Here is a 27,259-nt window from a genome sequence, read left to right as displayed (position 1 = left end):
TGCAACTGATCATGTATGTCATGTCACTACATATTTACTGGAAAGTACATATTTTCTTAGGAAGTTGTATTGACCAACGTGGTCATGATTGATGAATATTTGCAGAAATAGTACCACAATTCCAATTTTCTTTACATAAAACTGAAAGATTTTAGTGAAAGTTTAGCTATATGGTTCCATCATTCTGGGTCAAGATTGGCATTTCTGTGACTGTAAGGTATGGGAGTTTCTGATAATGTGCCCTAGAAAAAGTGTCTGTACATCTGTTATTTACTGCCCTATAATAACCCTACCTCGCATGTACAGAACTAGTCCCCTGGGCCCAGATAGAACACATAACAACACCCACTCCCAAATATCCCGCTCTGGCCTGGTTGAGGCCCAATCACAGACTACAGGGGCGGTGTTGTGAAGTTTAGTTCAGCCAAGTTTAGCCTCAGTCCGATCCCCATGTCTTCTGTTCCCTCCCTCTTCCTCCCCTTGTCTCTTGTGCATGCTCAACACAGCCTGGATCAGTTAGTTCAGAGGTTCTGAGGAGGCACTACACAGCTCTGGGATCCACTTTGAAGTCAGTGTTCATTTAGCTACTGGTGAGATGGATAAGTGTGTGATGACACTCCCAGTCCTGCTGCTCTTCCTGGGCCTAGTTGTGATGTCCCAGTCCTGTCTGGAGCCAGACTCTGCATACAGGTTCACTGGGGCTGTCTGTAGACTGACCTACCCTGCAGCGGTGGTCTGTGAGTATCTATCTTATTTATTCCTGTCTCCCTATGGTGTTCTGTAATGTTTTCCACCAGAACTGTTACTGTCAGGGTAGTTAACTGTTTTGTTAAGTATTGTCTTTAGTCTATATATAGACTAATTGTGTATTTTCTCTTCAGTAAATGAAAAGACGACCAAGGTCATCCAGGCTGCCTTCCAGCATGCCAAATATCCAAGCATCAGCAACGAGAAGTCTATTCTCTTTGTTGGAAAGGTGAAATATGGGCTTGCCAAGTGAGTGGACCTGACAGTCAGTATACCTGCACCACATGTACGCGCTTATGCTGTTCCTTTCATCCTCCTCCATTACCTCACATGCTCTTCTTTTATCCTGTATTCACTTACCATTGATAATGTATACAACACATGATTGGATGAATGCATAAGCACTATTTTTTCAATCAAAAACAGATTGAATGTCAACACTGTTGCCATTGCTTTGTTGGTTTGCTCCTTTATTCTTGCTAAAATGAACAACCAATAATAATGTCCTCGCCTGACCTTTGCCCTCTCAGCCTGGAGATCCATAACCTGTCGATTGGGCGGAGTGAGTTTGAGCTCATAGCAGGTGAAGGCATTGAGATTGCCATCTCCAACGTGTCTGCTGTTTTCAAGGGAACCATCCAGTATGGATATGGAAGCTGGCTGTGAGTCCTTCCATCAGTCATTGTGAATAGGGAGGATGAGAGGGATGGAAATAGTTTGTGACATGATTAGATATAACTTTCTAGATCTTACAGTTACGTATGTTGTGATTTATCCACATTTCATGTTGGCTACTACTTAAGTTTTGTATTGAATATCTACCTTGAATATCTGCGTGGCCATGACACTGCCATGTGTAATCTGTTTTGCAGTGTCAATGTGGGACATTCAGTAGACTTTGAAATTGATTCGCACATTGATCTTGGCATTAACCCCAAACTCTGTAAGTACCTTTTTCTGCCCATTGTTTTTGTGGTGTTCAATGTTCACTCTTCCTTCTCATTCTTCCTAAGAGTTTACAGGAATCTTATCTTACCTTTTGTAATGTATTTCCTGCCACTGATCATGTGCTTTCTCTGTCTCAGATTGTGGAAAGGGGAAAGTTGCTGCAGACACATCAGACTGCTACCTCACATTCCACAAGCTGGATCTCCTGCTGCAGGGAGACAGGGAGTAAGTGGCATTCTGGAACCCAGATAGTTTTATACACATAGTGTAAAATGGTATATCTGTAATGTCCTCTTCCTTCAAGGGAAGTAACTGCGACATGAAGGACAAACCCTGTGTTTTACATTCTGGCTTTAGGCCTGGCTGGCTCAAGAGGCTGTTCACAAACTTCATCACCTTCACTGTGAAGCTGGTTATTAAAAGCCAGGTGAGTGATGATTAGAGGGAAATATAGGAGAATAATGTACTGTTGGACCTAGGGTAGGCCATCATTGTAAATAAGAATTTGTTCTTAACTGACTTTCCTAATTAAATAAACCTGCAGTGTATCAAGGTATTGGACAGAGGCCTCACTGATAGCTCAACTCTGCCCTCTACTGTCTTGTTAATGCAACCCAGCAAAAACATTGTCACATCAGCTGCAACATAAAATGAAACAATGTCCCTGTTTTTGTTATCTTAGATCTGTAAGGAGATCAATAATGTGGCAAACATATTGGCTGACTTTATACAGGAACAAGCAGGTATGGACACGTTTGGGGATCCTGGGTAGATAACACACGAAGTCTATAGAGGTAACAAGACTTTCTCTTATTTAGAATATCTGTCAGTGACTTTGTTAACATCTCCGTGTTGATTCCCACAGAGCAATTCCTTAGTGATGGTGACATCAGCATGGATATTGGAGTAACTTCTGCCCCTGTCATCACATCCAATTACATTGAATCATACCACAAGGTACTGTATATCCCTTTATTATCTAGCATCCATATTCATTGTACATGATGATGCACAATACCAATTGTTATTATATGTATTACAGTATCTTTCTTCTGTCTTCCCATAATGTCCAGGGTCTGGCCAAATACAACAACGTGACAGCTGTCATCAATGCGTCTGTATTCGACCCCGGCCAACTGACAGAGGACCGCATGCTGTACTTCTGGATCTCTGATGAGGTCTTCAACCCCCTGATTACAGCTGCCCACCAAGATAGACGTTTTGTCCTCAACATCTCTGGCCTGGAGCTCACAGTAGGTGTCTACCAGACTAGTGGAAGTCATGTGGACTAGTGTACAAGGCAGCATTTATCAGGAAAACAGTAATCAGGACTTGTTGTTGGGGTTTGGTCCACGGTGTTACAATATGGTAAAGGCAGGGAAACTGACTGGAGCACTGTGACAAGCAATGAAATTCTTGTTCATTACAAGCTGAATTAATGTGTTTGTTTTAATGTATGCCAGTTATTTAACATGGTCAATTTCATTTCAGGAACTGTTTAAGACACATTTGTCTACCCCCATTCCAGAGTTCCTAAGCCAGGTAATGTGACAAAGCCACTCAGGACAGTCCTCAGACAGACACAACATGCTTTTATCAGCTCCACAGACCATGCGACCTATCTTGGCCTCTGCAATTTAGTGGTGTTTTGAGTTTCATTGTATTTCAAACCTCTTATATTGTGTACACAGGTAAGTCAGTGTTTCTATCTGTCTGTTCCTGTATGAAACCTGTCTCTCTGTATCCCTTTGTCAGTTTCTGTCCTCTGAGGAGCCAGTGCTGAGGGTGTGGAGTGTGTCAGTGCCTCACCTGTGGACGACCCCAATGGGCATCTCTGTCAGAGCTGTGGCTGCAGCAGAGCTGACTAGCGGAGCTGAGGACATCCCAGGACTTTACTTTGAGATGGTCAGCCAAACAAACACTTGTTTTAATATTTTAAATGATAACCTAGCATCAGACAGTAATGTGTCCAAGAAGAGTAGCTGAATGGGGTTTGTCGTTGTCTAGGAGGTGGAGGTTGTTGTGACTGCTTCCTACGCCAAGAAGAAACTGATCCTAATCGCTACAACATCACAGTGAGTCCATTTACGCGCCTATACTGTAGTGAACATGTACATACACATGTATATGAACTGCATATGTGAGTAAAGGCATTACATGAAGACCATGCTTTTAATTGTTCTTGTGATACTGATTCCACTGTGCCTCTATAAGGGATACAGACTGTAATGGTTTAGTAAAACACTTTCTGATTGCATGGCAGTTTACTAACAAGTATACGGAACAAAAATATAAACGCAACATGTAAAGTGTTGGTCCCATGTTTCCTGAGCTGAAATAAAAGATCCCAGAAATGTTCGATATGCACAAAAAGCTTATTTCTCTCAAATTTTGGGCACAAATTAGTTTTCATCCCTGTTAGTGAGCATTTCTCCTTTGCCAAGATAATCCATCCACCTGACAGGTGTGGCATATCAAGAAGCTGATTATACAGCATGATCATTACAAAGGTGCATCTAGTGCTGGGGACAATAAATGGCCACTCTAAAATGTCCAGTTTTGTCACAATGCCTCAGATATCTCAAGTTTTGAGCAAGCATGCAATTGGCATGCTGAATGCAGGAATGTCCACCAAAGCTGTTGCAGAGAATTGAATGTCCATTTCTCTACCATAAGCCGCCTTCAACGCCAGCCTCACAAATGCTGACCACGTGTAACCACGCCAGCCCAGGACCTCCACATCTGGCGTCTTCACCTGCGGAATGGTCTGAAACCAGCCACCCGAACAGCTGATGAAACTGTGGGGTTTGCACAACTGATGAATTTCTGTTTAAACTGTCTGAAACCGTCTCAGGGAAGCTCATCTGCGTGCTCAAATCAAATCTCGAATCAAATTTTATTGGTCACATACACATATTTAGCAGATGTTATTGCAGGTGTAGCGAAATGCTTGTGTTCCTAGCTCCAACATGCAGTAGTATCTAAAAATTCACTACAATACACCCAAATCTAAAAGTAAAATAATGGAATTAAGAAATATACAGTACCAGTCAAAAGTTTGTCCACACCTACTTATTCAAGGGTTTTTCTTTGTTTTTACTATTTTCTACATAGTAGAATAATAGTGATGACATCAAAACTATGAAATAACACATGGAATCATGTAATAACCAAAAATGTGTTAAACAAATCAAAATATATTTTAGATTTTAGATTCTTCAAAGTAGCCTTGATGACAGCTTTGGCATTCTCTCAACCAGCTTCATGAGGTAGTCACCTGGAATGCATTTCAATTAACAGTTAAACAGTTCCTTCTTAATGCGTTTGAGCCAATCAGTTGTGTTGTGACAAGATAGGGGTGGTATACAGAAGATAGCCCTATTTGGTAAAAGACCAAGTCCATATTATGGCAAGAATAGCACAAATAAGCAAAGAGAAAGGACTGTCCATCATTTAAGACATGAAGGTCAGTCAATCCGGAAAATGTATTTTATAGATTTTTTGTACCCCTTTTTTGTGGTGTCCAATTGGTAGTGACAGTCTTGTCCCATCGCTGCAACTCCCGTACGAACTGAGGAGAGGCGAAGGTCGAGAGCCGTGTGTCCTCCGAAACACGACCCCGCCAAGCCGCACTGCTTCTTGACACACTGCCCATTTAACCCGAAAGCCAGCAGCAGCAATGTGTCGGAGGAAACACCGTACACCTGGCAACCGTGTTAGCGTTGTTGCGCCCGGCACGCCACAGGAGTCGCTAGAGCGAGATGGGACAAGGACATCCCGGCCGGCCAAACCCTCCCCTAACCAGGACGACGCTGTGCCAATTATGTGCCACCTCATGGGTCTCCCGGTCGGCTGCGACACAGCCTGGAATCAAACCAGGATATATAGTGACACAGATAGCACTGCGATGCAGTGCCTTAGACCGCCGTGCCGCTCGGGAGGCCATGTGTCTGAACTTTTGACTGGTATTATATAAATATTAGGACGAGCAATGTCGGGGTGGCATTGACTAAAATACAGTAGATTAGAATAGAGTATATACATATGAAATGAGTAAAGCAGTATGTAAACATTATTAAAGTGACTAGTGTTCCATTAAAGTGAGCAGTGATTCCATGTCTATGTATATAGTGTAGCAGCATCTAAGGTGCAGGGTTGAATAACCGGGTGGTAGCCATCTAGTGATGGCTATATAAAAGTCTGATGGCCTTGAGATAGAAGCTGTGCTAGTAACACTGGCTGCAGTACCCATGGGGAGGGGGTCACACTCGAACAATCAGAGAGGGGGCATGTTATTGTGGCCCTGGTGGCACAAAATAATCAAAGGTCTGACTGCACAGAGATGCTTGGGGAAAATGGTCATAACGGGGACCAGAGTGTGTGTGTTTCAGGGTAATGGGGTGGATCTGATCTCTATCACCTAGGACTTGACATTGGTTAAGTCTTGCATGCTTTCTCAACAGCTGTAACTGTATATGCATTTGTAAATCAGGTCCTTTCTTGAGTTGGGCTCTGGAATGTAACAACCATTGGGCATCTGAGCTTATGGTTGATTGTGGGGGAAAGGGGTTGAGTGTGTAAGAGTGTATTTGTGTGTGTGTATATACCACATCTGTTGCAAGGGGGTAAGGATGTTAGGGACAATATAGGAGGAATCACAATAATGTTTTGCTAAAATAATAATTGCTTGACAAGAATTTAATGCATTGGCAATCCTGGTTACAGGTAACAATCCTTTCCATGAACTGTCAACATTATTACGCATATTAATTGTAAATGATGGAAATTAAGATACGCAAGAAATTTGAATATATAAATATTTTTAATAGCTATATATGAATCAAATTGAGGTGAGAGCATTGGAAATACTTTTAGCGGTTGATCTGCTTCTGTTCTGTGGGTGGCACTGTGTGCTCTTTTCAAAGGATGGGTCCTGGCCTCTCTGGGGGGGCTAGGGATCCGGAGGGACTGGGGTGGTCTGCCGGTCACTGGGATGACAACCCAACTTGGGATGGGGAGGGCTTTAGCGGGTGGAATAGTGGAGAACAATTGGAGGGTTACTTAGTAGCAATGCAAATATCATGGTACAGCTATATGGACACTCAATCACTATGGTACTTTTTAATGGTAAATTTACAAACATATATTATGGTAAATAGATTTGAAACTTGTATTTCATGGTAAATGGTGAAATAAGTATAATCAATTGTAATAGCTTAGCAAATAATAAGAAAAGAAGAACAATATTTACCTGGCTCAAAGAGAAGGAATATAATATCTAATGTTTACAGGAAACTCATTCAACAATTTTAAATTACGTTGTGTGTGAAAAGGACTGGGGGGGGGGGTGAAATATACTTCTCCCATTGGCAAAGTAACTCAAAAGGGGCGATGATATTAATTAACAGTAATTTTGATCCGAATGTGCAAATTGTCTAAACAGATCCGCAAGGTAGATGGATGATTTTAAATACGTTATTGGACCATAAACAGATATGGCTCATTAACCTTTTCACGCTTCTTTGAAAATATATATAATAAATGATCAACCCTGCAAGCAATACAAGACTCTATTATCATGGTGGGAGATTGTAATACTGTTTTAAATACCTTAATGGACCGTAATCAAAATCACATTACGAACTATCACCCTCGTGCTTTTAAGGAAATCATGAATGTCATGGATATATTGGAGCTGGTGGACATATGGAGGCTTAAATATCCTGACCTAGTGAGATATACAGGGGCTCCCGAGTGGTGCAGCAGTCTAAGGCACTACATCTCAGTGCTAGAGGCGTCACTATAGACCTTGGTTCGATTCCAGGCTGTATCACAACCGGCCATGATTGAGAGTCCTATAGGGCAGCGCACAATTGGCCCAGTGTTGTCCGGGTTAGGGTTTGGCCGAGGTAGGCCATCATTGTAAATAAGAATTTGTTCTTAACTGACTTGACTAGTTAAATAAAAAAACATGGAGGAGGCTCAATCAAGCTAGTTGTCTTGACTTCTTTCTTATGTCATTCTCATTGGCACCAAAAGTAAAAACGGTGTTGATAGGGGATCGAATGCTGTCGGACCATCAGATAATTGGCATATACATTGCTCTTACTGAATTTCCACATGGGCGAGGATATTGGACATTTAATCATAGCCTTTTGAATGATAACTTGTTTTTAACTAGGACAGAGTTATTTATAACTGAATATTTCCGACATAACATAGGTACAGCAAATCCCCTTATTGTATGGGACACTTTTTAAATGTGCCTTTAAAGGCCATGCTATTCAGTACTCATCTCTAAAACAAAAGCAATTCAGGTCTAAGGGGTCCAACTAATAAAGGAAATAGAAAGACTAACAGAATAGATAGGTAACAATAAAAACTGTATCATAGAGGCTCAGAATAAGTTAGAGGAAAAACAAAAAGAAACGGAGGAACTAATTCAACAAAGATCAAGAGTAATATATTATAATAATAAAGCAAACTGGATGGAATATGGGGAAAAATGCACCAAATTATTTTAAAATCTTCAACATAGAAATGCTACCAAAAATAATTTACTGAAACTTGTTACAAGTGACAGAGTCACCCATGATTCACCAAATTATATTTTGAAAGTGGAAGCGGAGTAGGCCTACTTTAAGGATATGTTTTAGTTTCAGTCTCCTCCATCTCCTCTAACTTAAGCTAATTGTATGGATAATTGGTTTTTTTTTTGTAAAATTAACAGCCATACAGAAATACTCATGTGAAGGTGAAATTACAGAGGAGGAACTTCTTGATGCAATTAAAGCCTTTAAGTCCGGGAAAACTCCAGGGCTGGATGGCATACCAGTAGAGGCATACCAAAACTGTTTTGATATACTCAAAGGACCATTATTAGCATGTTTTAATCACTCCTATGTTAGATTATCAGACACTCAACAAGAAGGTCTGATTTCATTATTACTGAAACAGAATACAAGTGGGAAATATAAAGATCCAGTCCATTGAAAAAAATTGGAGGCCCCTTACAATTCAGTATTGTGATGCAACAATTCTTGCAAAATGTACAGCGTATAGAATTTAAAAGGTATTGTCGGACATTATTCATTCTAATCAGACAGGCTTTTTACATGGATGAAACATTGGAGATAATATAAGGCAAGTACTGGAAATAATAGAACACTATGAAAAATCTGTGAAACTAGGCCTGCTTTCATAGCTGACTTTGAAAAGGCTATTGATAAAGTGTGACTGGAGTTTATATATAAATGCCTGGAGCATTACAATTTTGGAGAATCTCTTATAAAATGGGTTAAAATTATGTATAGTAACCCTAGGTGTAAAATAGTAAATAATGGCTACCTCTCAGAAAGATGTAAAATGTCAAGAGGAGTAAAACAAGGTTGTCCACTATTGGCATATCTATGTATTATGGCCATCAAAATGTTAGCCATTAAAATCAGATCCAACAATAAATATCAAGGGATTAGAAATACAGGGCTTAAAAGCAAAGGTGTCATTGTAAACTGATGATTCATGTTTTCTTTTAAATCCACAACTTGGATACCTCCACAGCCTCATAGAGGATCTAGATAATTGTTCTAATCTCTCTGGATTACAACCAAATTATCATAAATGTACTATATCATGTATTGGATCACAAAAAAAACAACTTTTACATTACTGTGTAGTTTACCAATAAAATTGTCTGATGGTGATGTAGATATACTAGGTATACATATCCTGAAATAAATACATAATCTCACTCCAATACATTTTAATAGAGCGTTAGCAAAAATAGATAAGATCTTGCTACCATTGAAAGGTAAATACCTTTCTATTTGTGGAAAAATCACCCTGATTAACTCTTTAGTAATATCCCAGTTTACCTATTTGTTTATGGTGTTGCTTACACCTAGAGAACAGTTTTTTAAATTATATGAGAAAAACATTCAAGTTTATTTGGAATGGCAAGCCAGACAAAATTAAATGGGCCTATTTATATAATGAATATGAATTCGGATGAATTATGGAATTATTAAATTAATTATTAAAGCATTATACCTCTCACTAAAGGCTTCAGTCATACAAAAGTTACACTTAAATCCGAACTGGTTCTCTAGCAAATTAGTAAGAATGTCTCACCCTATGTTCAAGAAAGGCCTTTTTTCCCTTAATTCAGATTACAACCTCTCACTTTCAGTTATTTGAAAAGGAAATCCTCTCCCAAATATCGCTATTTTAAAAAGAAGCCATGGAAAGTTTGTTGCAATTTCAATTTAACCTACCAGAAAAGACAACAAATAATACAACAAATATTATGCTTAAACTCAAATATACTAATTGATTAAAAAAACAGTATGTTTTGAAATTCTTTTTTAAAAAGGTATAATCTTCATAAATTATATTATAAATAGGACTGGTGGAGTTATGTCACACATGCAGCTAACAAAAACATATGGAAATGTCTGCTCTATCCAAAATTACAACCAACTAATTGCAGCATTATCGCAAAAATGGAAGAGGCAAGTGGAAGGGGGAAAAAGTAAGGAACTTGTCTGCCGGCTCTGCATTAAAGACCATCATTGGTTAAAGAAAATTGCGATAAATAAAAAAGTATATCAGTTTCATTTAAGGACCAAAAAAATGGACAGCTGTGCCATATAGATTGCAAAATAGTTGGGAAGAGATTTTCGACGTACCGATTCCATGGCACATGGTTTATGAACTGATACGCAAAACGACATCGGATCGAACCCACAAATGCTGATGCACCAGATACTCAACTATTCTAAAGGCCAGTTTTATTGCTTCTTTAATCAGGACAACAGTTTTCAGCTGTGCTAACATAATTGCAAACGGGTTTTCTAATGATCAATCAGCCTTTTACATTTACATTTAAGTCATTTAGCAGACGCTCTTATCCAGAGCGACTTACAAATTGGTGGATTCACCTTATGATATCCAGTGGAACAACCACTTTACAATAGTGCATCTAAATCTTTTAAGGGGGGGGGGGGGGTAGAAGGATTACTTTATCCTATCCTAGGTATTCCTTAAAGAGGTGGGGTTTCAGGTGTCTCCGGAAGGTGGTGATTGACTCCGCTGTCCTGGCGTCGTGAGGGAGCTTGTTCCACCATTGGGGTGCCAGAGCAGCGAACAGTTTTGACTGGGCTGAGCGGGAACTGTGCTTCCTCAGAGGTAGGGAGGCGAGCTGGCCAGAGGTGGATGAACGCAGTGCCCTTGTTTGGGTGTAGGGCCTGATCAGAGCCTGAAGGTACAGAGGTGCCGTTCCCCTCACAGCTCCGTAGGCAAGCACCATGGTCTTGTAGCGGATGCGAGCTTCAACAGGAAGCCAGTGGAGAGAGCGGAGGAGCGGGGTGACGTGAGAGAACTTGGGAAGGTTGAACACCAGACGGGCTGCGGCGTTCTGGATGAGTTGTAGGGGTTTAATGGCACAGGCAGGGAGCCCAGCCAACAGCGAGTTGCGGTAATCCAGACGGGAGATGACAAGTGCCTGGATTAGGACCTGCGCCGCTTCCTGTGTGAGGCAGGGTCGTACTCTGCGAATGTTGTAGAGCATGAACCTACAGGATCGGGTCACCGCCTTGATGTTAGTAGAGAACGAGAGGGTGTTGTCCAGGGTCACGCCAAGGTTCTTAACACTCTGGGAGGAGGACACAATGGAGTTGTCAACCGTCATGGCGAGATCATGGAACGGGCAGTCCTTCCCCGGGAGGAAGAGCAGCTCCGTCTTGCCGAGGTTCAGCTTGAGGTGGTGATCCGTCATCCACACTGATATGTCTGCCAGACATGCAGAGATGCGATTCGCCACCTGGTTATCAGAAAATGATCAACTTGGATTAGCTAACACAACGTGCCATTGGAACACAGGAGTGATGGTTGCTGATAATGAGCCTCTGTACGCCTATGTAGATATTCCATAAAATATCAGTCGTTTCCAGCTACAATAGTCATTTACAACATTAACAATGTCTACACTGTATTTCTGATCAATTTGATGTTATTTTAATGGACATAAAATGTGCTTTTCTTTAAGTGACCCAAAACTTTTGAACGATATGTATGTATGTATGTATGTATGTATATATATATATATATATATATATATATATATATATATATATTTGAAAAAATATATATGGGGGATTAGAAGTGATGCAGACAATTACATTGATGGAAGCTACAATCTATCTGCAATATTAAAGCTGATCTACCCCCTAAAAAAAAGTTTTTCAGTCTCTCGGTCTGATGCACCTGTACTGACTTCGCCTTCTGGATGATAACAGGGTGAACAGGCCGTGGCTCGGGTGGTTGATGTCCTTGATTACCTTTTTGTCTTTCCTGTGACATCGGGTGGTGTAGGTGTCCTGAAGGGCAGGCAGTGTGCCCCCGGTCATGCGTTGGGCAGACCGCACCACCCTCTGGAGAACCCTGCTGTTGCGGGTGGTGCAGTTGATATGGCCCGACTGGATGCTCTCAATTGTGCATCTGTAAAAGTTTTAGGGGCCAAGACAAATTTCTTCAGCCTCCTGAGGTTGAAAAGGCACTGTTGCACCTTCTTCACCACGCTGTCTGTGTGGGTGGACCTTTTCAGATCATCAATGAATGACTAAAATGAATGACGTGTACGCCGAGGAACTTGAAGCTTTCCACCTTCTCCACTGCGGTCCCATCAATGTGGATAGGGGCGTGCTCCCTCAGCTTTTTCCTGAAGTCAAGGATCAGCTCCTTCGTTTTGTTGATGTTGAGGGAGAGGATATTTTCCTGGCACCGCTCCACCAGGGCCCTCACCTCCTCCCTGTGGGCTGTCTCGTGTGATAGAAGAATTACATATTTACCTGATTTGTTGGATATTTGACAATTACTTAACAAACAGTAAGATATTTCTGTCCTGCTAATGCTGAGTTTTATGGTGTCCACTCTAGCTTCCTGCAGCTAGTCTGGGTGTCGAGGACATTGGTTTTACTGGAGATAGCTTGAAGCTGACAATTGATTGATGTCTCTGTGATAAAAAAAAAACAAACAGCCACATTTCATTTTATGGTTAGTGGTGCATGTGAGACATATGTCTCCGGTCTGATTGAGCCTGCATTCCATGGACAAGATATGGTGTATGTTTAGCTGGGATAGAGAGTAGTAGAACAAAGGCCTCAATGGTCCTTAGACATCCTGGCATCTGGGAAATTAGGCCAGGGGTTAAGATAACGCCAGGGGCAGCTAAAGGCAGGATGAGCCCAAAGTGGCTTATGGTGCCCCCCAATCTATATGGGAGTGGTGGAACCAAGCATTCTGGGTATTAGCTATATGAACTGTGCATTGTATGATTCAGGCTCTCAGCCTAGCAGTCAGAACAAGACTGTTGGGCTGACGGTGTCATTATTGCAATAATTAATCGATATTTAAAAAAAAATGATTGTTTGAAGAAATAACCAAGTCTCTCTCAGGACTGAATTTCCACGACTCTCGTCATTGTTGGTAATCAGGCTTACTATGGTTGTGTCGTCTGCAAACTTGATGACTGAGTGGGAGGCGTGTGTGGCCACACGCAGTCATGGGTGAACAAGGACTACAGGAGGAGGCTGAGCACGCACCCTTGTGGGGCCCCTGTGTAGAGGATCAGTGAAGTGGAGGTGTTGTTTCCTACCTTCACCACCTATGGGCGGCCCGTCAGGAAGTCCAGGACCCAGTTCCATAGAGCGGGGTTCAGACCCAGGGCCTCGAGCTTTAGGATGAGCTTGGAGTTTACTATGGTGTTGAAGGCTGAGCTATAGTCAATGAACAGCATTCTTACATAGGTATTCCTCTTGTGCAGATGGGATAAGGAAGTGTGCAGTGCAATGACGATTGCATCATCTGTGGATCTATTGAGCGGCAAGCAAATTGAAGTGGGTCCAGGGTGTCAGGTAAGGTAGAGGTGATATGATCCTTAACTAGCCTCTCAAAGCACTTCATGATGACAGAAGTGAGTGCTGTGGGGTGAAAGTCATTTAGTTCAGTTACCTTTGCTTTCTTAGGTACTCACCAGGGTCTTGGCCTGCCTGCAGTTTGGTGTCATAACTGATTTCAGTGGGAAAATGCTCACCTTCAATGGCCACTGGCATGCTGGAGAAGTGTGCTCTTCATGAATCCCGGTTTCAACTGTACCGGGCAGATGGCAGACAGCGTGCATGGCGTTGTGTGGGCGAGTGGTTTGCTGATGCCAACGTTGTGAACAGAGTGCTCCATGGTGGCGGTGGGGTTATGTTATGGGCAGGCATAAGCTACGGACAATGAACACAAGTGCATTTTATCGATGGCAATTTGAATGCACAGAGATACTGTGACGAGATCCTGAGGCCGATTGTCGTGCCATTCATCAGCCACCATCACCTCATGTTTCAGCATGATAATCCATGGCCTCATGTCACAAGGATCTGTACACAATTCCTGGAAGCTAAAAATGTCTCAGTTCTTCCATGGCCTGCATAATCACCAACATTGAGTATGTTTGGGATGCTCTGGAACGACGTGTATGACAGCGTGTTCCAGTTCCCACCAATATTCAGCAACTTCACACAGCCATTGAAGAGGAGTGGGACAACATTCCACAGGCCACAATCAAGAGCCTGATCAACTCTATGTGAAGGAGATGTGTCGCGCTGCATGAGGCAAATGGGGATCACAGCGGATACTGACTGGTTTTCCGATCCACGCCCCTACTTTTTGAAAAAGTTATCTGTGACCAACAGATGCATATCTGTATTTCCAGTCATGTGCCTAATTTATTTATTTCAATTGGCTGATTTCCTTATATGAACTGTAACTCGGTAAAATCTTAGAAACTGTTGCATGTTGAGTTTTATATTTTTGTTCAGTGTACCTCACACTGCTGCCTATGTCTGTGCAAGTAAAGAAACAACACTTATGTGACTTTGCTTCTTCCCACAAAAGAATTTCCATAATGAAGGATTCACTGTCCACAGACACACTGCAGGTGAGAATTAAATAGGCTGAATCCCAATCTAAGTGACCAGTAGCGGTGGTACATTGCTTTATTTCTCATTTCCCTATGCTCTCCAGATGGTTGAAGCCCACATTGAATATTTGAAAGAGGCAGTGGAGAAAATAGGGGTCCCAAAAGTAATATCCGGTGAGTACTGTTTCATCCTCTCACACTTAGTGAATTGTGATATACAGTGCATATGGAAAGTATTCAGACCCACATTTTGTTACATTACAGCCTTATTCTAAAATTAATTTAATTGTTTTTTTTCTTATCAAACTACAGTTAAAGTTTGCACACACCTTAGCCAAATACATTTAAACTCAGTTTTTCACAATTCCTGACATTTAATCCTAGTACAAATTCCTTGTCTTAGGTCTGTTAGTATCACCACTTTATTTTAAGAATGTGAAATGTCCGAATAATAGTAGAGAGAATTATTTATTTCAGCTTTTATTTCTTTCATCACATTCCCAGTGGGTCAGAAGTTTACATACACTCAATTAGCATTTGGTAGCATTGCCTATAAATTGTTTAACTTGGGTCAAACATTTCAGGCAGCCTTCCACAAGCTTCCCACAATAAGTTGGGTGATTTTTGGCCCATTCCTCCTGACAGAGCTGGTGTAACTGAGTCAGGTTTGTAGGCCTCCTTGCTCGCACACGCTTTTTCAGTTCTGCCTACAAATTTTCTATAGGATTGAGGTCAGGGCTTTGTGATGGCCACTCCAATACCTTGACCTTGTTGTCCTTAAGCCATTTTGCCACAACTTTGGAAGTACGCTTGGGGTCTTTGTCCATTTGGAAAACCCATTTATGACCAAGCTTTAACTTCCTGACTGATGTCTTGAGATGTTGTTTCAATATATCCACGTAATTTTCCTCTCCCATAATGCCATCTATTTTGTGAAGTTCATCAGTCCCTCCTGCAGCAAAGCACCCCCACAACATGATGCTGCCACCCCTGTACTTCACGGTTGGGATGGTGTTCTTCGGCTTGCAAGCCTCCCCCTTCTTCCTCCAAACATAACGATGGTCATTATGGCCAAACAGTTCTATTTTTGTTTCATCAGACCAGAGGACATTTCTCCAAAAAGTATGATCTTTTTCCCCATGTGCAGTTGCAAACCGTAGTCTGGCTTTTTTATGGCGGTTTTGGAGCAGTGGCTTCTTCCTTGCTGAGCAGCCTTTCCGGTTATGTCGATATAGGACTCGTTTTACTGTGGATTTACATACTTTTGTACCTGTTTCCTCCAGCATCTTCACACAGTCCTTTGCTGTTGTTCTGGGATTGATTTGCACTTTTCTCACCAAAGTACGTTCATCTCTACAAGACAGAACACGTCTCCTTCCTGAGCGGTATGACTGCTGCATGGTCCCATGGTGTTTATACTTGCGTACTATTGGTTGTACAGATGAATGTGGTACCGTCAGGCATTTGGAAATTGCTCCCAAGGATGAACCATACTTGTGGAGGTCTACAATTTTTTTTCTGAGGTCTTGGCTGATTTCTTTTGATTTTCCCATGATGTCAAGCAAAGAGACACTGAGTTTGAAGGTAGGCCTTGAAATACATCCACAGGTACACCTCCAATTGACTCAAATAATGTGAAGTAGCCTATCAGAAGCTTCTAAAGCCATGACATCATTTTCTGGAATTTTCCAAGTTGTTTAAAGGCACAGTCAACTTAGTGTATGTACATTTCTGACCCACTGGAATTGTGATACAGTGAATTATAAGTTAAATAATCTGTCTGTAAACGTTTGTTGGAAAGATTACTTGTGTCATGCACAAAGTAGATGTCCTAACCGACTTGCCAAAACTATAGTTTGTTAACAAGAAATTTGTGGAGTGGTTGAAAAACGAGTTTTAATGACTCCAACCTAAGTGTATGTAAACTTCCGACTTTAACTGTACATACAATACCCATAAAGACAAAGCAAAAACTGTTTTTTTTAATATAACATTTACAAAAGTACTTAGACCCTTTACTCAGTACTTTGTAGAAGCATCTTTGGCAGCGATTACAGCCTCAAGTCTTCTTGAGTATGACGCTACAAGCTTGGCACACCTGTATTTGGGGAGTTTCCCCCATTCTTCTCTGCAGATCCTCTCAAGCTCTGTCAAGTTGGATGGGGAGCGTTGCTGCACAGCTATTTCCAGGTCTCTCCAGAGATGTTCGATCGGGTTCAAGTCAGGGGTCTGGCTGGGCCACTCAAGGACATTCAGAGACTTTTCCTGATGCCACCCCTGCGATGTCTTGGCTGTGTGTTTAGGGTCATTGTCCTGTTGGAAGGTGAGCCTTCACCCCAGTCTGAGGTCCTGAGCTATCTGGAGCAGGTTTTCATCAAGGATCTCTCTGTACTTTGCGCTGTTCATCTTTCCCTCAATTGTGACTAGTCTCACAGTCCCTGACTAGTCTCACAGTCCCTGCTGCTGAAAAAATCCCCACGGCATGATGCTGCCATGTTTCACCATGAGGATGGTGCCAGTTTTCCTCCAAACATGATGATTGACATTCAAAGAGTTTAATCTTGGTTTCATCAGACCAGAGAATGTTGTTTCTTGTGATCTGAGAGTCCTTTTGGCAAACTCCAAGCGGGCTGTCATGTGCCTTTTACTGAGGAGTGGTTTTGGTCTGGCCACTCTACCATAAAGGCCTGATTGGTGGAGTGCTGCAGAGATGGTTGTCCTTCTGGATGGTTCTCCCATCTCCACAGAGCAACTCTGAAGCTCTGTCAGTGTGACCATCGGGTTCTTGGTCACCTCCCTGACCAAGGCCCTTCTTCCCCGATTGATCAGTTTGGCCGGGCGGCCAACTCTAGGAAGAGTCTTGGTGGTTCCAAACTTCTTCCATTTAAGAATGATGGAGGCCACTGTGTTCTTGGGGACCTTCAATGCTGTTTGGAACCCTTCCCCAGATCTGTGTCTCGACACAATCCTGTCTCGGAGCTCTACGGACAATTCCTTCGACCTCATGGCTTGGTTTTTGCTCTGACATGCACTGTCAACTGTAGGACCTTATATGTGTGCGGCTTTCCCAATTGTGTCCAATCAATTGAATTTACCACAGGTGGACTCCAATGAAGTTGTAGAAACATCTCAAGGATGATCAATGGATACAGGATGCACCTGAGCTCAATTTCGAGTCTCATAGCAAAGGGTCCGAATAGTTATGTAAATAAGGTATTTCTGTTTTTTACTTTTTATACATTTGCAAACATTTGTTTTCGATTTTTTTTAATCCATTTTAGAATAAGGCTGTAACGTAACAAAATGTGGAAAAAGTCAAGGGGTCTGAATACTTTCCGAATGCAAGGTAAGTGTGTTGTTGTGAACAATATGTTCCTCTTTTGACCCTGTTTTCTTAGAACTAGAACCAAGTTTAACTGCACTACTGGACAAACAGGGAGCAAATCTGTTTGAACTCATCGAACCCCAGGTTGTTTCTCAGGATGTGAGTACTCATACATACACCCTCACTTCATTCTTACTCATCATAAACTCAAATTAAAATATATACACAAACTATAGGACTAAATAAATATTTTACAGAACTGATACTATTCATTGTCATTTGTCTTTCTGTCTGTAGGGTTTTGTGATTATCCAGACAGACTTTGCCTTTCCTCATCATCTGCTTGTGGAATTCCTCAGGAAGACTCTGGAGTGATTCTAATATTGAGATGCTGGGAGTGGTCACAGGCGCTCCCTGTCCCTGTGCATCAAATCACATACAGTAGGCTACAGTATACTGAGGTCTAATGTGCAATGTTTTGAATGACTGTATTAGTGGAAGTGTTGATAAACGTACACTTGGGAATACAATTACTAGTTGTATTTGCACATTAAACAGGAATAGGTGCAAACACATAGCAAATCGGGCACTCTGTGTGTGAAAAGGTTTTTGAAAAGGTCATTACACTCATTATGAACTTCTGTATTGACATGGTTGATTCTGTCTCTTAACCTTGCCCCTAAAGCTGAATTAGATATTCAACTTGTCTCAATTAGGAACATGATTTGTATTTGCATACTGTAAGTAGAGGGTTAAATGTGACCATGGCAGTTGGGTATTTCTGCTCATGTCTTGTGATTGGATTGGTTAATTTAATATTCCATGGTTAAGGTGGCACAGAGCAGGTAGAACCGGTTCCTCTGCCAACTGCCCTGATGTACCAGGTGTCCCTCTGCCCTCTGGGAAGATTGCTTCAGAATGGAAACAATACCAACTTGTTTGGTCTCTGAAATGTCTTACTGAAATGTGCAGTTTTGTAAATAAACAAAAATACGGTTGATGGTAGTCTCCTTTTAATTCACACACTTGTTTTATAAAGTAAAGTAATAGAGGAGATATGTATTGGAAAAGTATTGGAAAATAAGTTATATTGCATAATACATATAGGGACAATCTAATTATATAAAGGAAAGTACTACATCTTCACAATGAAAGAAAGTCTTATCATATAATGATATTGCCTGGCCCTTCCACCTCTCCTCCAGCAATATGCTTATGACTGTATAGCCTACATGTAGCCGGGTCATTCCTACAATGTCACACCAGCCTTCGCTTTGGCTCCCCCTCCTGTCCAGCTCAGGCGTTTTGCGTCACCGGCCTTCTAGCTGCTGCCGAACCTGCTGCTGGCAAACGCCCTTCACTCATCAACCCCGAACTTGTCTCGCCATCATTACACACACCTGATTCAAATCCTCACTGTATATATACTCCCTCTGTCATTTGTTTATTATTTATTATTTTGCACTTTGGGTTTTGTCCCGCTTTTATAATTATAGTGCTTTAATAAACTCAGTAGTTCTAAACCTGCGACTGCCTCCTGCCTACTCCTCTCTACACTTGTGACAGAATCACTGACCCAAGAGAACAGGAAGCAGCAGGACATCTTGACCTCTCCGCTATAGGAGCGAAGCTCCTATACCAAGACTCGTGCCTGGAGCACCTCGGGACTGCCATGAACAAGGTGCTCCGGACCGTACGCCAGCTGCAGGCTACACCACCATCTTCTCAGTTCCCCGCGGTCGTTCCAGCCACCCCACCACCATCTACATCACCCGGTCCGATCAGCAATATCCATCTGCCCCTCCCGGAGTGGTTTGACGGGACTCCAGCTCACTGTAGGGGGTTTCTCCTGCAGTGTGACCTCTACCTTGCCCGTCATGCCGGGACAAGGTGGCCTTGGTGATCTCGGTGCTGACAGGCCGCACCCTGCCTGGGAGAGGGACGGTCCAGAATTCCTATGAGCGCTTCACCCAACTCTTCCATGCCGTTTTCGACCGCCCTACAGAGGGCCGAGAGGGAGGTGAGCATCTCCTCTGTCTGCGCCAGGGGTCCAGGACAGCGTCTGAGTATGCTCTGGATTGCCGGACAATGGCTGCATCCACTGTCTGGAACGACCAGGCCCTGTTGACTGTTTTCCGAGCTGGCCTGTCGCGATGAGGACCTCACGCTGGACCAGCTCATCACCATGAACATCCGCCTGTATAATCTACTGCGTGCCCGTCGTTGCCCGGGTCTCTCCCAGGAACCTCCAGCAAGACTGAGCCCATGGAGGTGGGCACTTCGCACCTTCCCCCAGAGGAACGTCAACGCCGCCGTCAATCGGGTCTCTGATCCTACTGCAGGGATTCGGACCACCCCTGGAACACCTGTCCTAGAAGGTGAACCAGGTGAGGAAGCGACAGGCCAAGGAGCGCTCCGGCACCTTCCCAGGTAGGCGTGGACGTGCCTTGCTCCTCTCTGTCCACCCAGCCCGTCCTCCTTCCTGTCACCTTTCTGGACTATCCTGGCCCCCCACTAGTGGACTCAGGTTCTGCAGGCAATTTCCTAGACAGGTCAGTGGCCTTATCATTACGCATTCCTCTAGTCCCTTTACAAACCCCTATCCCAGTCCATGCCCTAGACAACCGTCCCCTAGGAACAGGACTGGTGTGCCAGACCACGATTCCCATTTCCCCTACAGTTGCTCACAACCACCATGAACGCATCCCTCTCCTCATCTTAGACTCTCCTGGAAACCCCATAGTTTTAGGTTGCCTCTTGTTACAGTTGCATAACCCCAGGATATTGTGGACAGAGAGGAGGTTGTTGGGTTGGTCGCAGGAGTGTCAGGGGAGGTGTCTCTCTGTGTCCATCTGTGCCACCTCGGTGGAAAGTCCGCACCAGGCCACCCACGTTCCTATCCCGGAGGAATACCGGGACCTACAGGTGGCTTTTTCGAAGACTCGTGCCAAGTGCCTGCCCCCTCATCGCCAATGGGACTGCACTGCATCAACCTACTGCCTGGTTCTACCCTCCGGCATGGGCACATCTACCCTCTCTCACATGCAGTGACCGATGCCATGGATGTCTACATCCAGGAGGTGCTGGGCCAAGGATTCCTCTGTCGGTCCACCTCTCCGGCCTCCTCCAGCTTATTTTTCGTGAAGAAGAAAGACAGAGGTCTCCGCCCCTGTATCGATTACCGGGCACTGAATAAGGCAACTGTTAAATTCAGTTATCCGCTGCCTCTCATACCCACTGTGATTGAACATATGCACAGTGCTCAGTACTTTACCAAATTGGATATACACAGTGCCTACAACCTGGTGTGCATCAGACAGGGGGATGAATGGAAAACCGCCTTCAGCACCAGGCACTACGAATACAGGGTAATGCCCTACGGCCTGACAAACGCACCCTCTGTGTTTCAATCATTCATTAACGAGGTGTTTAGAGACATGTTGGGTCGCTGTGTAGTGGTGTAAATAGACAACATTTTGGTGTACTCCACTACACGCGTGCAACATGTTTCATGTCAGGTCCGTTTTGGAGAGGCTGATAGGGCATTACCTGTACGCCAAGGCGGAGATGTGCCTTTTCTTCCAGCAGGCGGTCTCCTTCCTGGGCTATCGGATATCCACCGCAAGAGTGGAGATGGAAGAGCAGAGGGTCAGTGCAGTACGGTCATGGCCTGTTCCATCCAACATAAAGGCGGTGCAGCGCTTCCTAGGTTTTGCCAATTATTTTAGATGCTTCATTGGGGGTTTCAGCACAGTGGTGGCCCCTCTCACCTCCCTCCTGAAGGGAGGTCCTAGATAGCTCCGCTGGACTGAGGAGGCCAACGAAGCATTCTGTGCGTTCAATTAATGTTTTACGAACGCACCTGTTCTGGCTCATCCTGACCCGTCTCTGCCCTTCATCGTGGAGGTGGACGTCTCAGAGATTAAAGTAGGGGCTGTACTCTCCCAACGCACTGGATCGCCGCCTAACCTCCATTCATGCGCCTTCTACTCATGGCAACTGTCTCCCGCAGAGCGGAATTATGAGGTGGTGGATTGTGAGTTGCTGGCAGTCAAGAAGGCGCTGATAACATGGCGGCACTGGCTGGAGGGTGCTCAACACCCATTCCTTGTTTGGACGGACCACCGGAACCTAGAGTATACTCGAGTAGGGAAGAGGCTGAACCCGCGGCAGGCCTGGTGGGCCCTATTCTTCGCCAGGTTTGACTTTACCCTCTCCTACCGGCCGGGATCTAAGAACGTCAACGCTGATGCGTTGTCCCGGGTGCATGACACAGAGGATTGGAGGGAGAAAGACACACCCATTGTTCCCCTGTCCCGCATTGGGGCTCCTGTTGTGTGGAATGTGGACGCGGACATCTGTCGAACCCTGCGACAGGAGCCCTCACCTGCCCACTGTCCCAAGGGGCGTGCCTACGTGCCCTCTGATGTGCGGGACCGTCTCCTTTCCTGAGCACGCACAGCACCTGTGTCAGGGAACCTGGATATAGGCTGTACTATTGACTGTCTCTCCACCAAGTACTGGTGGCCCACCTTGGCCCAGGACATCCGGTTTTACGTCTCTTCCTGCTCCACCTGCACACAGAGCAAGACACTGAGACACCTCCCCTATGGCAAACTCCATCCGCTGCTGATAAGGGAATTTATATGTTTAAGGTAATGACTAAAGAATTCCACCCTGAAACATAGTTATTAGATTATGTAACATGTATTATGAATAATTAGACTAACGTAATTATTAGACTATGTAAAGTAAAATGAATAAATGTGATTAGACTAAAGTCCAATAAGGTTTGGTCGAGACAAGTTAAGGGTGAGAAGTGTGTAATTAAGAAAATTTGGAGGAAAATTAAACTATTCATGACCTGACCTGGTTGGAACTCTAAGAAACTTAGACGACAGGAAAGGGAGTCCTGTCAAGGTCCCTCTAATCTCGGCAGGATAGACCTGCCAGCTTGGTAGTGATAAACGAGGAATGCGAACTGTGGGGAAAGATACAGCCCACCTACTGATTGTGTGTCTGTGTGTGCGTGGAAGTAGGAGGGGGTGAGAGTTATAAAAAGACATGTCTTTGCATTTTTTGACTTTAGAAGGTTCTCTGAATAAACTTTACGGACCTTTTGCAGAAGCTGAGTCTTTGCCTAATTATTACTATACCCAGGGTCTTACAAACCTCGGGGGATTGGTCAAAGCTTAAATAATTGTTAGTTATCATCATTGGGATTGAAAATTCTCATGACAGCTGCCGGTTCCACAACGACCCTGGTCCCATCTATCCGTGGACTTTGTCACAGAAAATCCCCCCTCGTAGGAGCCCAATGTTTTTGAACATGTGAATAATTCAAACCCCAAAATATTTGAATCTTTATTTAATTGGTGGATGCAAGGGTTTGTACATATTGTTGTTTGGTCGTTATAGGCCCAGTTTTCCAATGCCTTTCATTTGATTCCTCTGCCTGGTTAGCTCTTCTCTCACGTCTTCCGGCACTATGGGATCCCAGAGGACATCGTGTCTCACCGTGGTCCTCAGTCCACCTCCCGTGTCTGGAAAGCCTTCATGGAATGACTGGGGGTCACGGTAAGCCTCACCTCCGGGTACCATCCTCAATCAAATGGGCTCCAATCCCCATTCTATCACTGTATATATACTCCCTCTGTCATTTGTCTTTGTCGGTCATTGTAAATGTTGCTTGTTTTCCTGAGAGGAATCTCTCCTACTATTTCCTGAGTACTTTATGGTTTTGCACTTTGGGTTTCGTACTGTTTTTATAATTATAGTGCTTTAATAAACTCAGTAGTTCTAAACCTGCAACTGCCTCCTGGCTACTCCTCTCTACACTTGTGACACAATGTGGTGCTTTTTGGACCTGTGGGGAACAAAAGTATATACAGTTGGAGTTGGAAGTTTACATACACTTAGGTTGGAGTCATTAAAACTAGTTTTCAACCACTCCACAAATTTCTTGTTAACAAACTATAGTTTTGGCAAGTCGGTTAGGACATCTACTTTATGCATGACACAAGTAGTTCTTCCAACAATTGTTTACAGACAGATTATTTCACTTATAATTCACTGTATCACAATTCCAGTGGGTCAGAAGTTTACATACACTAAGTTGACTGTGCATTTAATCAGCTTGGAAAATCCCCAAAAATGATGTCATGGCTTTAGAAGCTTCTGATATGCTAATTGACATCCTTTGAGTCAATTGGAGGTGTACCTGTGGATGTATTTCAAGGCCTACCTTCAAACTCAGTGCCTCTTAGCTTGACATCATGGGAAAATCAAAAGAAATCAGCCAAGACCTCAGAAATAAATGTGTAGACCTCCAAGTCTGGTTCATCCTTGGAGCAATTTCCAAACACCTGAAGGTACCACGTTCATCTGTACAAACAATTGTACGCAAGTATAAACACCATGGGACCACACAGCCATCCTACCACTCAGGAAGGAGATGCATTCAGTCTCCTGGAGATGAATGTACTTTGGTACAAAAAGTGCAAATCAATCCCAGAACAACAGCAAAGGACCTTGTGAAGATGCTGGAGGAAACAGGTACAAAAGTATCTATATCCACAGTAAAATGAGTCCTATATCGACATAACCTGAAAGGCTGCTCAGCAAGGAAGAAGCCACTGCTCCAAAACAGCCATAAAAAAGCAAGACTACGGTTTGCAACTGCACATGGGGACAAAGATTGTACTTTTTGGAGAAATGTCCGCTGGTCTGATGAAACAAACATAGATCTGTTTGGCCATAATGACCATTGTTATGTTTGGAGGAAAAGGGGGGAGGCTTGAAAGCCAAAGAACATCATCCCAACCGTGAAGCATGGGGGTGGCAGCATCATGTTTTGAGGGTGCTTTGCTGCAAGAGGGACTGGGGTACTTCACAAAATAGATGGCATCATGAGGGAGGGAAATTATGCAGATATATTGAAGCAACATCTCAAGACATCAGTCAGGAAGTTAAAGCTTGGTCACAAATGGGTCTTCCAAATGCACAATGACCCTAAGCATACTTCCAAAGTTGTGGCAAAATGGCTTAAGGACAACAAAGTCAAGGTATTGGAGTGGCCATCACAAAGCCCTGACCTCAATCCCATAGAAAATTTGTGGGCAGAACTGAAAAAGCGTGTGTGAGCAAGGAGGCCTACAAACTTGATTCAGTTACACAAGCTCTGTCAGGAGGAATGAGCCAAAATTCACCCAATCTATTGTGGGAAGCTTGGGGAAGGCTACCCGAAACGTTTGACCCAAGTTAAACAATTTAAAGGCAATGCTACCAAATACTAACTGAGTGTACAGTGAGGGAAAAAAGTATTACTGACAAAGAAATTATCAATCTATCATTTTAATGGTAGGGTTATTTGAACAGTGAGAGACAGAATAACAACAAAAAATCCAGAAAAACGCATGTCAAAAATGTTATGATTTGCATTTTAAGGAGGGAAATAAGTATTTGACCCCCCACTCCCCCCCCCCCATTCTGAAATTTGCATTTTTGTCCCCGCCAACATTTTATAATTGCACTGTGACACAAAATGCTGCACCGGTGTGCTTTAGGACCACACAGACACCAATGATCATGCGGACAGGCTGTTTAAAGGCAAAGCTTCTGAAAGGCTGCCATATAGGACCAGCATGGGAGAGATTATCAGAGGCAGCTGCAGTCTGGTTTGAACTTTTTCTCAGAGTTGTAAAAGCAAGCAGAGCAGAAACTGGCTACTCTTTAGTTGACTGATATAGCTGGCAAGGTATCTGCTGTTTTACTGGAAAATGTATATTCCCAGTGCTGAGCTAGGAGTGTAACTGACATGTTACGTTAGCCAATGTTTCATCCCTTCTCGATTGAAGTGAATGAACTACTAGCCACTAGCTAGTAGCTACCACAGGCAGTTCAGCTGTAGCTAGCCTCTAGCTATCTGTCAGGTAGCAGTGTCTAACAGCTGTTGTGTGTATGAAAATGTTTTGTAGCTTTTGTTTTGCCCCGTTACAACAGAAGTACATTTCAATCACACTAGACCTGAATCAAACGATGAAACCACCGCCAAACAATTGAAGACCAATATATTCTGACGTTTCTTCTGCATAATGTGAGTTGTATTAATCAGTATAGTAATGTTATTTATCTGTCACTTTCCCTAGCTAATTCCCTACTTTTTACACAGACACGGTATAAACAGCTCTTCAGACTTCACTGTCATGGTGCACAGTCAGTACGCAACACTATGCTCATAATGTCTTAGCAGGATCAGACAGCCAGGGAAGACCAGTCTACGGAGCTCAGGTGAATTTTGCAGTATATTATAACAATCACTGATTGGATACAAAGTTCCATCTTGAGTTGATGGGTAGGCTGCTGTCTGGGATCTGGGAATAATGTTCATTTCAATTATTGAACAAATAATTATATTCTTGGATAATGTATAAATGTACACCAAGGTAATTCTTTGTCATGCCTCATCTGAGCAGGATTAGACGGTGACAGGGGTCTCATCAGGAATAACTGAATATCATGCACTCAGAAATGTCTTTATTCCGATGTAGGTGTAAAACACAAAAGGGGACATATTTGCATATGTTATGGTCTTGTGAATTCTGGCAAAGAGTATGTTCTTTTATCTCAGCATGTCTACAGATTCTCCATGTTTTGTTTACTTGGAAATGTTGATACTGGAGACTGTTATCAGAAGAAACTCTGCAACTGTCACGTCTACTCCCGCTCCTCCCCTCCGGCGTTCGACGTCGGCGGTATACTAACCACCATTCCTGGGATCCATTATAATGCACACCTGGTATCAATCATTACGCGCACCTGCAGGTCATCATCAGACACACCTGGACTACATTACCTCACTTATTACCTCCCCTATATCTGGCACTCACTTAGGTTCTCTCTTCAGTCAGTTTTGTTTATGTATTTCATGTCCATAAGCTACTCGTGGTTGTTATATTGGTTGATGTTCCGTTTATTTTTAAACTCACCCCCTACACTTGTTTTTCTGACTACCAGCGTATATATTACAGTATCCTAGCTTTTATAGCAGCTAAGAAATGCATTGCCATTAATTGGAAGGTTGGTTATCCACCCACAATGTCACAATGGGTGGCAAAAATGTCAAGTTGTCTATCACCAGATTTGATTTATTACAAGATTAAGGGTATACTGTGCAACTTTCATAAGGTCTGGATTCCTTATATGGAATACTATACGACAAAAGGAGTCTGTATTGAAAACATGCCCACGTCAGGGGAGATACCTATTTAGGCAAT

General features: G+C 43.1%; 1 protein-coding gene across 2 annotated transcripts; it reads left to right on the top strand.

Annotated features, from left to right (window-relative positions):
* Positions 1-469: 469 nt before the first annotated feature.
* On the top strand, positions 470-18,982 carry cetp (cholesteryl ester transfer protein, plasma). 2 transcript variants are annotated; one of them, XR_014379083.1, is made up of 17 exons: positions 470-737; positions 882-996; positions 1,278-1,409; positions 1,620-1,690; positions 1,833-1,920; positions 2,053-2,122; positions 2,378-2,438; positions 2,561-2,652; positions 2,769-2,948; positions 3,187-3,237; positions 3,451-3,600; positions 3,703-3,770; positions 13,517-13,607; positions 14,635-14,677; positions 14,764-14,833; positions 18,058-18,143; positions 18,282-18,982. XR_014379083.1 is itself a non-coding variant. In XM_014124222.3 (16 exons), exons 1-16 carry the CDS (start codon positions 596-598, stop codon positions 18,357-18,359), a joined length of 1,497 nt encoding a protein of 498 aa, XP_013979697.3. In that variant the 5' UTR covers positions 473-595; the 3' UTR covers positions 18,360-18,982. The 2 variants fall into 2 exon arrangements, 1 of the variants encoding a protein (XP_013979697.3); XM_014124222.3 differs by lacking the exon at positions 13,517-13,607 and having other exon boundaries at positions 473-737.
* The last annotated feature ends 8,277 nt before the right edge of the window (positions 18,983-27,259 follow it).

This window comes from Salmo salar, chromosome 10 (assembly GCF_965601325.2).
Source record: "Salmo salar chromosome 10, fSalSal1, whole genome shotgun sequence".
Lineage (NCBI taxonomy): Eukaryota > Metazoa > Chordata > Actinopteri > Salmoniformes > Salmonidae > Salmo > Salmo salar.
This window is presented reverse-complemented; position numbering and strand designations above follow the sequence as displayed.